This window comes from Podarcis vaucheri, assembly GCF_965113315.1.
Source record: "Podarcis vaucheri genome assembly, chromosome: 1".
Classification (NCBI taxonomy): Eukaryota; Metazoa; Chordata; class Lepidosauria; order Squamata; family Lacertidae; genus Podarcis; species Podarcis vaucheri.
In genome coordinates this window covers 45,864,969-45,876,998 of record NC_138759.1, presented here as the reverse complement: position 1 = coordinate 45,876,998, position 12,030 = coordinate 45,864,969, and the positions used below count along the sequence as shown (strand labels likewise).

Genomic DNA, 12,030 nt, shown 5'->3' with positions numbered 1-12,030 from the left:
GTTGATTCATTTGTTTAAATCTATCATTTTTTATAAGTAACTTTCTGTGGTTTTGCAAAATACAAAACCATACTTTCCAAATGGACACAAGGGGAGGTCATATATTCAGTCCACCTTTTGAATGCCAAATAAAAATGTTCACTTCCTTTATCTTCCTCCACCCTTCCTTCAATTTAAATCTTGGGAATTGTGAATTGTTCCCTGTTTAGGGAAGTTTTAAATATTTGATATTTTACTGTGTTTTTAATATCCTGTTATAAGCCACTCAGAGTGGCTGGGGGGGCTGGCCAGATGGGCAGGGTATAAGTAATATATTGTTGTTGTTGTTGTTGTTGTTGTTAATTACTACTATTACTGCAGATTGAAGAGAAGCTCTCAGAACTGTTGGAGCTAATGAGAATGGTGCGGGAATGCTGGGACATGAAGAAGGATTTGTACGAGGAAAACTGGGAGATCCAGTTACTGAGAAGAGAGCTGGACCTAGCTGAAGCTTGGATGACAACCAAGGAGGGTTTTCTGTCAGATCCTAGCTATGGGGTGAGTTAGGTTAACATAAACTTAAATGCTGGCATGCTTTTCTGGATACACAGCCTGCTTAGCATAGCACAAGGCAATTGCTAGGCTAATTCCCAGCACAGGGTGGTCTACTCCAGCTCCCTGTGCAAATGTTTCTGCTCCCTACAAGTGCCGTGTGTGTGTGTGTGTGTGTGTGTACACGCGCATGCATATTGCACTGTGCGGTCACCATGTCCTCTGCTGGCATGTGGTCCATGGTCAAGACTGAATGTGACCCATAGACCACAAACGGTTAGCCACCCCTGTCCTACAGCAGGAAAAACACCTTTGGAATCAGTGGCGGAGCTTCATGGGTGGGGCAGAGAACAGGTGTGGGCGGGGCTGGTGTGTGTCCCAGGGCGTGGCGCCCAGTGCGGGCAGAGGAGCAGCCATGATGGCACCCCACAGGAATCTTGCTGCCGGGGGCGGTGCACTCCCCCTGCACTCCTCTTCCTCTGCCAGTGTTTGGAATATATCATGGCACAGGGCTGCAGCTTATGAGTATGTTGCACAATACTCATTGCAACTGATCTGTTGCATAATACTTAGTACAATGGAAACTGTGATTGTAGACTGACTGACTCTTCCGGCCACATGGCAGGAGCAAATGCCCAAATATTATTGCCTCCAAAATGTTCAAGATCAAGATGCAGCCCCTTTAATGAGGAAACTTAAAATGTCACACGAGCCTCGTCAATTTCAAATGAAGCTTTATTCCCTCAACCAACTTTGAACAATTTCAGCCTCTTCCGTTTCCCATCATTGCCAACACTTCTCTCGTGGTATTTCTGTTTCAAATGGTCGCCTCTGTTGATTTGCTCCCATCCCCAGCATTCAGTCTCTGATGTGGAAAACCTCTTGAAGAAACATCAAGATTTTGAAAAAATTCTAAAGGCCCAAGAGGAGAAATTCGCGCAGCTGAACAGAAAGACAAAGGTAATGTAACAGAAGCTGGTGAATGCTTCCTGGGGCAGGCCATGTTGCACAAAGGCAAATTATATCAATACCTCTCATTATCTTTCCCAATAAAGAGTGGGACCCTGTGGTTTCGCAGCTGAATTTCTTGTTAAGATGGATAGCCCTCAGGTATCCTCTGCCTTTCCCCAGGTGTATATAACAGCCAAGGAAGGTCAAGGCAGAAAAGGGTGAATTGAAAGAGAAAACATGGTGAGGAAATGCAGCTGCTGCCAAACACCTTGCTGGGATTTTCCTGCTTTCTCTTTTGTAGTTTCCCAAATAAAATATAGGTACACAAAAGCGTATATTGGGGGAAAGTGTATTTAAAAGTATGTTTAGTGAAAGCATACCAAAAGGTGTTATATGAGGGGGAAATTGCTTACAAATGTGATAATATATTAGGAGAAGGGCATGCAGACAAATTATACTGTGAACATTATTTTTTTAAAAGGTGCAAACTAATGTGGCAACGGAGCAAATGAGAAACCAAAATTGACAGATTTATGTAACACACCCGTATACCCGCCCAAATTATAGCCTGATCTCGCTGGTTTCACCTCAAATTGTATTTGTGGCAGGCAGCCTCAATAGTATCTGTGGCAGGTATGTCCATGGCTCACAACTACTTGTTTTTTTACTTCATTTTCATTCAGGTACACTTTTTGTTTCTTTCAGAGGGAACTGAAACTATTGAAACAAATTGATGCTAAGGAGAGTGGGCAACGAGAAAAAGGGAAAGTGATCAAGGTTCCCTCTCTAAGAAGAAGATGTTCAGACAGGAGAACATCTCACACGAAACATCTTGATCCGAAGCGAACTCAACCATTGCCATCTATTTCTTCGACGGACACATTAAAGATTCCCCTAGAATGTGGTGTGTCTCCTACGCAAAAGTCCAAAGAGAATTTGCACAAATGTGGCCTTGGAGAAGATCTAATGTTGACCGACTCCAGCAATGTCAGTTCTCCTTCATCAGTGTCGCTTAGCCTACAAAATTCAGATTTAGGAACTCAGACTTCTTTGGTGTCCTTGTTACCCTCTAACCTAAAAATCCAGCCAACTGACAGTGATTTGGTGGTACCACACGCTAGTGATTTCAAACCATCAAATATGAAAAACACAAACGATGGCACTCTCTCTGATGTAGAAACCAAAAAAGTGAGGACTGTGCCCACGAGTGAATCATTTGACATTTATCCAACTTTGCCATCCTTGGATTTACCTCCTGAGAGATCAGAAACTGCTTTTCAGGTAGGTTGCCATTTATCTGCGCCCATGGCAACCCCTACACTAAATGAAAGCTACATAAATCTATAATTTGTTTTTTCTATGTTAGAAATTAAAGGGTTAGGGGGGATACTGGACACACCAAATACTCACTGGCAGCTGATAACTCTGTAATACGTGAAGTGGCCCTTAACTATGGGATATTAATTAGTGCTATAATCAAGCATTCTTCCAACCAATTTAAGATCTCTGAAATTGCCTTGTGGATTCCAGGTTCCTGCAAATCAGCAGAGCATGGAGGGTTTCCTAGAAAAGAGGGATCAGATTCTTCCAGGAAGAAGACAGGTAACCACAAGTTAAACTGCCAAGGGAAAGATGAGATAATATATAAACAGAACAGGCAAAGCATGTTAGCCTAATCTTCTTTCCCATTTTGAGGTGATTGTAACAGGGATTCTTGGGTGGGGTGGAGGGAATCAAGAAAACTCTTGATATAATACCTGTGGAATTACCCTTGCTAATCCCCATACACCTATCCCTTCCTGAGATTTCCCCTCCTTGCTCATTTTTTCTTATTCCATGGGCAGAAGGATTTTGCATCAGGACTTTTCCTCTCCTCCCCAACAGTCCCTAAATCTTCTCCAGAAGGTTGGGAGAAACCCCAGAACAGAGGTTGGGGGCATGCAGAGCAGGGAGGGGAGTCCAATTGTGCAATCAAAAGTCATTCTGCTGGTGCAATTGTTTAGTTGAATACTGCTTCACCCATCTTTTACCCAACCTTTCCACATCCCATCTTCCCCCCTTTGCCTACATCCTAAGTAGCCTCATCACATTATGTTCACATCACATTGATTGGTTCACATGACATTGATACAGCTAGTTCCAAAAAAATCCCATTGATTTTGTTTCATTCTCTTACTTACCCTTTTCACACTGATGCATTTTAAAGCTCAGAGAGGATTAAAATACTTCAGATTTTTAACACATTTGGAAATCTCACCTTTGCCCATGTTAATTACTATATGTTTAATAATTTGTGGAGAAGCTTGGCCATTACAACGAGGAAAGGGAATCTGCAGCCTTCCAGATGTTGGATTCCAACTTCCATCAGGCCTAGTCAGCACATCCAATAGTTAAGAACGATGGAGGATGGAGTCCAACAACATCTGGAAGGCCACAGGTTCCGCTATCCCTGCCTTACAAGACTCTCTCCCTGAACTGTATAGCTCAGCTATTGCAAAGCGTATCCTACTATCCAGCTGCATGGTTGAGGCTAAAAACAAAACACTGTACATTAGATGAATGTAATCAGAGTAAAAGCAAACCATGAAGTGATGAATAGCCCCCAGTGATTCAGTAATAAGCAGCACAGTTGATGTTTAGAGGTAATAGGTTTTATGACTTTTGTAGCCAATGTCAAGAGCTTGGAACAGATATTACGTTAAACTTGGAAGACAAAAACTTGACATCTACAGGGATGAAAAGGAAGCATTCCAGGTAATTTGTGTTTCCATATTTCAGTTCTTATTAAAGACTGTGTTATTATTAGTAGTATTTGGTATTTTATGCACTACATACATGTCAAAATGTCTTCTAATTCACACACACACAAATGCTGAAAACCTACATTCCTGGCAAAGAAATATTGAGCAATAGAAATCTGCCTTGAAGGTGAGGTAGTCTTCATCTTTGGTATATTAGCTGGACACAGTTGTAGATGAATATATCCTAGGGCAGCAAAATTCAGAAATCTGTTCCTTTAAAAATAGGAGCTGGGTCATGACCCCAACAATGTTCAGTATTGTAAGTGATGATCCATGGTACAGACAGACAGACAGAGCCAGTAAGGTTATGATACTTAGTTATTTGTTAGTGCAGAGAAACATGATATTGGCATATAACCCTACAGTAGTGGCTTTCAAATTTTCTGCTGTTAATGTTCCCTTCCATATCAGTTTATATGCCAATACACTCCTTTCTGCTAAAGTAGGTTCTGTGGCATATTCAGGATTAGTCCACCTGAAGCTTTAGCCATGCCTCACTGTCACTCCACATATATGGAGAACAAGCCCTGGGAGGTACCAGATGCTCCCCTGCACATCACAAAGGAACACTGAGGGCTTATTGACACTTCCTCTTGCCCCTCTGCTTTCCCTCAGGGAAAGCTGCTCTTTAGTGCTCCATAGGACCTAATGACAATGTGGGTTTCTCCATATTTGTGTTTGCCCCTATTTAGAGTTAAAGAGCAGGTTTTCCTAGGAAAGGAACAGAAGAAGGGGAAACCCACTCAGACCCATGCCAAGAAAGCATGGGTCAAGCAGGAAATCACTTGGACCATGCTTTCTAGGTACAGGACAAGGGGAAGTGTGGATAAACCCTCATAGTGAATGATGAGCAGTTTTTCAAGGAAACTTTTCCTGCATTATTGACACCCCAGCTATACAGGATGAGTAAGTGTTTAAACCAGAAAAAATTGGATTGAAAGTCTTTGGTTATCATCTCTTCTTCTGCCTTGCCAGAATACAACTCCAATTTCATCACTTAGTATTGCTGGAGCCAAGTGTGAGAAGTTGACGGAGTATTCTAGGAAAGAACACGCCTTCAGCCTAAGGTACATCAAGTCGGTGATGCAAAGATCCAAGTTTGGGGCAAGTACTCTTTGGTGAGAGAACCCCAGAAAATCACAAAACATGTGGCAAAGTAAAGCAAGGAAATTTAGGCTGTTAGGCCTTTAAAATCTCCCCTTCTAAGTTCCTCCCAAAGTTCCCAATTTCCCCTAGCAAAGAAAAAGACCACATGTTTGATACGTTAAAAATTGTTTACTTACAAATTCTACAAAGGTCAAATTCATTAGCTTTTCCATACAGCATTCAGGAAAAGTTGCACAGGCAGTAAATATGACTTAGGAACTTTCATCACTGTAACTAAGTTATTGATTCCTCTTCTCTCAAGGTGAGAGGGAGTGACCTCGCTAAGTCTGACAGGACAGTTAGCTCCTTCATGTTTGTTAAATGAGGTTGGTTATCCCACACATCACACACCCAGTCTAAAACATGCATCTCTGTGTCTAGACTCATTTGAATGTCGTTTCCTTTATCCCAACGAAACTGCAGAAATTAGTGATCTTTTTGTATCATTACATATTAGTCGTCCTTTTTTTTGTCTGTATCCTTAACTTTATCTCAAAAGAAAAACCCAACTGAAAACAAAAGAAGAGAATTCTGGGTTTTCCTATACATAACTTATTGGGAAAGGCTACCCCAGAACTCAGTCCTCCTTCAATCTGTGACTTACAGGTTGAGTGATGGATCAGAGTACTACTTCGCAGCACCTTCTCAGAAGCTAATGGAAGACTGGGTGCAAGCATTATGGACTACATTAGGTAAGGCTGTTTGATTCATTTTATGCAGCATTGCCCTATTTCTGCCCATGTGACATTCCCACAAGATGCCTCAACAGAGGTGCATAATTGTACAAGCAAAAGACACACATACTGAAGTACCCCAGAGTCTGATACAACATAGAAAGCTGCCTTATACCAAATCAAACCATTGGTCTATCCAGCTCAAAGAGCAGAAGCTTTACTGACTGAAGATAAGAAGAACAACAGTTTGGATTTGATATCCTGCTTTTATCACTACCCTAAGGAGTCTCAAAGCGGCTAACATTCTTGTCAGGGGTTCAGGAGCAGAGGCGAGGGCAAGGGAGGAAACAGAGAGTGAAGGGGAGGAGTCCGAAGGAAAGATGAGCGATGACGACGACCCGAGATCTCCGAGTCTTTCCAGTGAATCGGAAGATTCACAGAAAGGAGCGCCAGTGACCAGAGCAAGGGAGGAGCTTAGGGGGACACCCCAGGAAGAAGGGACAAAAGGGGGTTCAGAGAGCAGCAGTTGGAAATCGGGGCCAACATCCCCAACAGAGCGCAGTGGGGGAGAAGGGCGCCAGGCATCGGGATCAGGCGGCTCGCCGCAGGGGGGAGGACATGAGTCAGGAGTGGCTACACCTCCATCGGAGAGAGAAGAAACGGTCAAACGGAAAGTGGGAGGTTGGGTGCGCGCGCCAAGTTCAAATGCACAGGAAGGCGGCACAGTAAGCAGCCCGGAAAGGGAGCCAGGTCCTAAAGCCCGCCGCAAGGAGACAGAAGGGTCCGGGGGGTCAGCGTCAGAAGAGTCCCGGAAGGAAGAGACCACGGGGGGCAGAGGGACCCAGAGAAGAACGGTCAGGAGGAAAAGGTGGAGTAAGGCTAGGGTATTAAGTTGGTGTATAGGAGGCGGAGACTCAGACAGAGCTTCGCCGGTCTAGCTTATAAGACGTAGAGTTGCGCGCTACAGCTTGAAAATGGAAACTGTAAATCAATAAAGACTTTTATGCAGTGAATGCTGGCTAGCGTGATCCTCTGTGAGCTCGGATCTGGAAGCAGCTCTGACAGTAAGCTCTGTCTCATAAAATCTTGGCACCTAAAACCTAGTAGAAAGGGGTGAAGACTGGTGCCTACTCACGAGCTCACGAACGGCAGACAAGATGACTGCCGAACAGCAGATATCGGATCTGCAAGAAGCAGTGAGGCAACTGAATGCCGAGGTACTCGCATCCAGGAAGAGAGAGGGGGAAGCAGCCGCCGCCTACAAGGATCTCCAGGTCAGGTTGGAAATGCTTACGAAGCAAGGGAAACTGACACCCAAACCGGAGGGAATTGGGTTGGGGAGAAGAGCAGGCGGTCTAGTACAGTGGTGCCTCGCAAGACGAAATTAATTCGTTCCGCAAGTTTTTTCTTCTTGCGAGTTTTTCGTCTTGCGAAGAACGGTTTCCCATAGGAATGCATTGAAAATCAATTAATGCGTTCCTATGGAGACCGCCTTCAGACCAGGTCCAGGGACAGTCTGTCCCCAGACCTCTTCTGAAGGCTGGCGGGGTAGAAGGACTTTTCTCCCCACCGCCAGCCTTCAGAACAGCCTTCTGAAGGCTGGCGGTGGGAAGAAAAGCCCTTCTCCCCCGCCAGCCTTCAGAAGAGTTCCCGGAGGGCTGCCTAGGCTGTGGATAGCAGCATGCTGCCCCGCGCAAGGGGCGCTCTTAAGCAGAGCGCCCCTCGCGCGGGGCAGACATTCGCAGCTTGGGGAGCCCTGCAGGACTTCCCCGCAGGGCTCTGCAAGCTGCGGATAGGGGCAGCAGGCTGCTATCTGCAGCTTGGAGAGCCCTGCGGGGAAGTCCTGCAGGGCTCCCCAAGCTGCGAATGTCTGCCCCACGCAAGGGGCGCTCTGCTTAAGAGCGCCCCTTGCGCGGGGCAGCATGCTGCTATCCACAGCCTAGGCAGCCCTCCGGGAACTCTTCTGAAGGCTGGCGGGGGAGAAGGGCTTTTCTTCCCACCGCCAGCCTTCAGAACAGCCTTCTGAATGTTGGCGGTGGGGAGGAAAACCTTCCTCCCACCGCAAGTCTTCAAAACAGGTCCGGGAACAGAGGAGAAGCGCTGCGCGCCTTCCCCTCTGTTCCCGGACCTGTCCTGAAGGCTTGCGGTGGGAGGAGGGCTTTCCTCCCCACCGCCAACATTCAGAATGCTGTTCTGAATGTTGGCGGTGGGGAGGAAAAACCCTCCTCCCACGCAAGTCCCGGGAACAGAGGCGAAGCACTGCGCGCCTTCTCCTCTGTTCCCGGACCTCCCACCACAAGCCTTCAGGACAGGTCTGGGAACAGAGGAGAAGGCACGCTGCACTTCCCCGCTGTCCCAGGAGATTTCCCTATGGGCTTTCGTCTTGCGAAGCAAGCCCATAGGGAAATTCGTCTTGCGAAGCCTCTAAAAATCGGAAAACCCTTTCGTCTTGCGGGTTTTTCGTTTAGCGAGGCATTCGTCTTGCGGGGTACCACTGTATCTCACTTCGATGGGAATTTACAACAGTACCCCAACTTCCGAGCAGATGTACAGTGTGCGCTGCAACTGCTGGACAAGGACTTTAGAGATGAGCAAGAGAAGGTGGGGTTTATCATGTCCCATTTGCATGGAGATGCTAAAGCATGGCTGCGCAATTTGTGGAGAGATAAGGATCCGGCGCTCCAAAGTGCGGATGCCTTCCTTAAAGCGATGGATGCGTGCTTTTTATCAAGCATAGACGTGGATCTTGCCCGGAAAGAGGTGCACGGACTGAAGCAAGGGAGGGCCAGTGTAAGGCAGTATCATGCCCGCTTTTTTGCACTGGTCAGTGCCCTGGAATGGGACAGAGATTTGGCTCCAGTCAGAGACCCTTTTGGGAAGGCTTGAGCGGAGCGGTTAAAGACGAAATTGCGAGGGGGGAGAGACCCCGGACCATGCAGGAGGTCGTTCAGAGGGCGCTGACGGTTGGGGTGCGGCTGGAGGAACGTCCATGGAGCAGGGACGAAGGGCGTGGAGGGCGCGAACCAGCGAGAGGGTTCTCCTTCGTTCCCAGAGAAGCAGCGCGTGCGCAATCCACGCCTCCGCCAGGAGGGGGAGCGGAACCTATGGAGGTTGGCGGTGCTAGGGCTCAGTCAGCAACCAGAGCCCTAGCGCCGGGAGCAGTCAAAGCGAAGCCTCCTAGAGGGAACCGGAAATGTTACATCTGCAAAAGTCCTCAACACATGGCGAAAGAGTGTCCCCAGAGGATCCACAAGCTCAATGCAGCCTCTGCAACGGTGACTGCAGCTACTCAGCACGGAGACTCACAGCAGGGAAACGACGGAGTCTGGCTGGAGACAGAGGCACTGGGGCCCAGCCAGACGAGTCAGTGAAGCAGTCCCCAGAGATTTGGCAGCCCACGCAGTGCCGGCCAGATCGTTGGCAAAGAAGAAGCTTGGGCATAAGCAACTGGGGCCCTACCAAGTCGAGGCACAGGTCAACCCGGTGGCCTTGCGGCTGACACTTCCGGAGGGATCCAGGATGCATCCGGTGTTTCACAGATCGGTGCTCACTCCCTACAAGGCTCCTCACAGATTTCAGGAACCGGGAACGGCACCGAGTCCGCTCCGGAGGGGGACCGAGCAGGGGGGAGTACCGCAGGAAGAGCCCCTCAACGAGGTCACAGAGATTTTGGACTATAGATGGGGGGAAGAGGGGGTAGAATACCTTCTCGCCAGAGAGGGCACCCCAGCCAGTGCCAACAGCTGGGTGCCAGGCTACGCTTTGGAGGAACCTCTGCTCAAAGAAGAGTTTCATGCCCTCTTCCCGCACAGGCCCATGCCAGCCGAGTTTTTCGACGACTGGCTTTTCACACCCACGCTTTCCGCCAGCACGTTCATGGGGTTCGACTCGGATGAGGAACCGACACTGGAAACGCGTTCCCCGGAGGGGTCACCCTCGGGATCTGCCTCAGAACCCTCGTATTGGTGGGATGATCGACCAGAGGAGCAGTGGCGCAGGAAGTGGCTGGAGGGTCCAGCTCGAGCGACGGACCCGGGAGCGACCGACGCAGAGACTGATGTGGACGTGTTCGAGGAGGATCTTGGGTTCGAGCATGGCGGCACAGAGATGGAAGAGGAGTTGACCGTCGTCGACGAACGCAAGGAGGAAGAACCGGAAGTCTTCAGCTGGATGCCCGCCACAGGACGCGAACTGTATCCGGCATTCGTCCCCATGACGATGGAGCACCCAGCACCCACACCTGAAGGAGGGGAGGGGGAAAGGGGGGGCTTCGAGGGGGGGATGGATGTCAGGGGTTCAGGAGCAGAGGCGAGGGCAAGGGAGGAGACAGAGAGTGAAGGGGAGGAGTCCGAAGGAAAGATGAGCGATGACGACGACCCGAGATCTCCGAGTCTTTCCAGTGAATCGGAAGATTCACAGAAAGGAGCGCCAGTGACCAGAGCAAGGGGGAGCTTAGGGGGACACCCCAGGAAGAAGGGACAAAAGGGGGTTCAGAGAGCAGCAGTTGGAAATTGGGGCCAACATCCCCAACAGAGCGCAGTGGGGGAGAAGGGCGCCAGGCATCGGGATCAGGCGGCTCGCCGCAGGGGGGAGGACATGAGTCAGGAGTGGCCACACCTCCATCGGAGAGAGAAGAAACGGTCAAACGGAAAGTGGGAGGTTGGGCGCGCGCGCCAAGTTCAAATGCACAGGAAGGCGGCACAGTAAGCAGCCCGGAAAGGGAGCCAGGTCCTAAAGCCCGCCGCAAGGAGACAGAAGGGTCCGGGGGGTCAGCGTCAGAAGAGTCCCGGAAGGAAGAGACCACGGGGGGCAGAGGGACCCAGAGAAGAACGGTCAGGAGGAAAAGGTGGAGTAAGGCTAGGGTATTAAGTTGGTGTACAGGAGGCGGAGACTCAGACAGAGCTTCACCGGTCTAGCTTATAAGACGTAGAGTTGCGCGCTACAGCTTGAAAATGGAAACTGTAAATCAATAAAGACTTTTATGCAGTGAATGCTGGCTAGCGTGATCCTCTGTGAGCTCGGATCTGGAAGCAGCTCTGGCAATTCTCCTTTCCCTTTCTCCCCCACAACAAACACTCTGTGAGGTGAGTGGGGCTGAGAAACTTCAGAGAAGTGTGACTAGCCCAAGGTCACCCAGCAGCTGCATGTGGAGGAGCGGAGACGCGAACCCGGTTCACCAGATTACGAGACTACCGCTCTTAATCACTACACCACACTGGATAAGGGCTGTAGCTCAGGAGCAGTGTTTAAAAACTAATCCTTCTTATTAATTGTCTTTCATCCATATTATGTATTTTTTACTTGGGTTCTACAAGGCCACCATAACAGCCTGCGTTCTCTGCGGAATGAACTTCTAGCCACTACAAATGCAACGAGGCCTCCGATAAAACCTTGGATCTCTGCAGCTGGGAGTTCTGCCAACAAGGAGATTACCAAAAGTCTGCTTCTCAGGTACACACTGATTTTGTATATGTCGGGTCAAATGTTACTTATCCATCATCTTTGTAAAGACTGCAGTAACCTAAGTAACATAGATTGTCTTTTACGGCATAGATATGCCTCTACATCTTATAAACACTCCTATCAGAAATGATGACAATACGTACGGGTCATCCAGACTTCATTTTGTGCCACATTTCTGGGGACAGGTCCATGCTTTAAAGTGCCACATTTCAGCACTCCCCCTGCAGTTCTTTCACTGCAAAAGCCCACTCTCTTCCACTGAATCAGAGCAAACGGCAATCTGCTAAAAATCTGAATTGCTGTTTGTTCCGATTCTTGTTAAAAAGTATGTTTTCACAGGGAAAGCACTGGGTGGGGCAAAAACAAAACAAAACAGACAGCGCTTTAAACGCTGGGCAAAAGGTAAGCATGGACAGGCATGTTGCTGGAAATCATGCTGGTGGAAATTATTAGGATCAGGAATG

The 12,030-nt window shown here is 48.3% G+C and overlaps 1 protein-coding gene across 2 annotated transcripts in view; it reads left to right on the top strand.

Annotated features, from left to right (window-relative positions):
- The window catches only part of SPTBN5 (spectrin beta, non-erythrocytic 5), a 107,684-nt gene that overhangs the window by 91,730 nt on the left and 3,924 nt on the right, over positions 1 to 12,030 (top strand). For both annotated transcript variants that reach the window (XM_082239075.1, XM_082239076.1), the window contains exons 60-67: positions 361 to 537; positions 1,387 to 1,491; positions 2,188 to 2,763; positions 3,013 to 3,084; positions 4,150 to 4,236; positions 5,259 to 5,350; positions 6,036 to 6,121; positions 11,419 to 11,554. In XM_082239075.1, the coding sequence (XP_082095201.1) occupies positions 361 to 537; positions 1,387 to 1,491; positions 2,188 to 2,763; positions 3,013 to 3,084; positions 4,150 to 4,236; positions 5,259 to 5,350; positions 6,036 to 6,121; positions 11,419 to 11,554 (1,331 nt within the window). The remainder of the gene's footprint in view (positions 1 to 360; positions 538 to 1,386; positions 1,492 to 2,187; positions 2,764 to 3,012; positions 3,085 to 4,149; positions 4,237 to 5,258; positions 5,351 to 6,035; positions 6,122 to 11,418; positions 11,555 to 12,030) is intronic.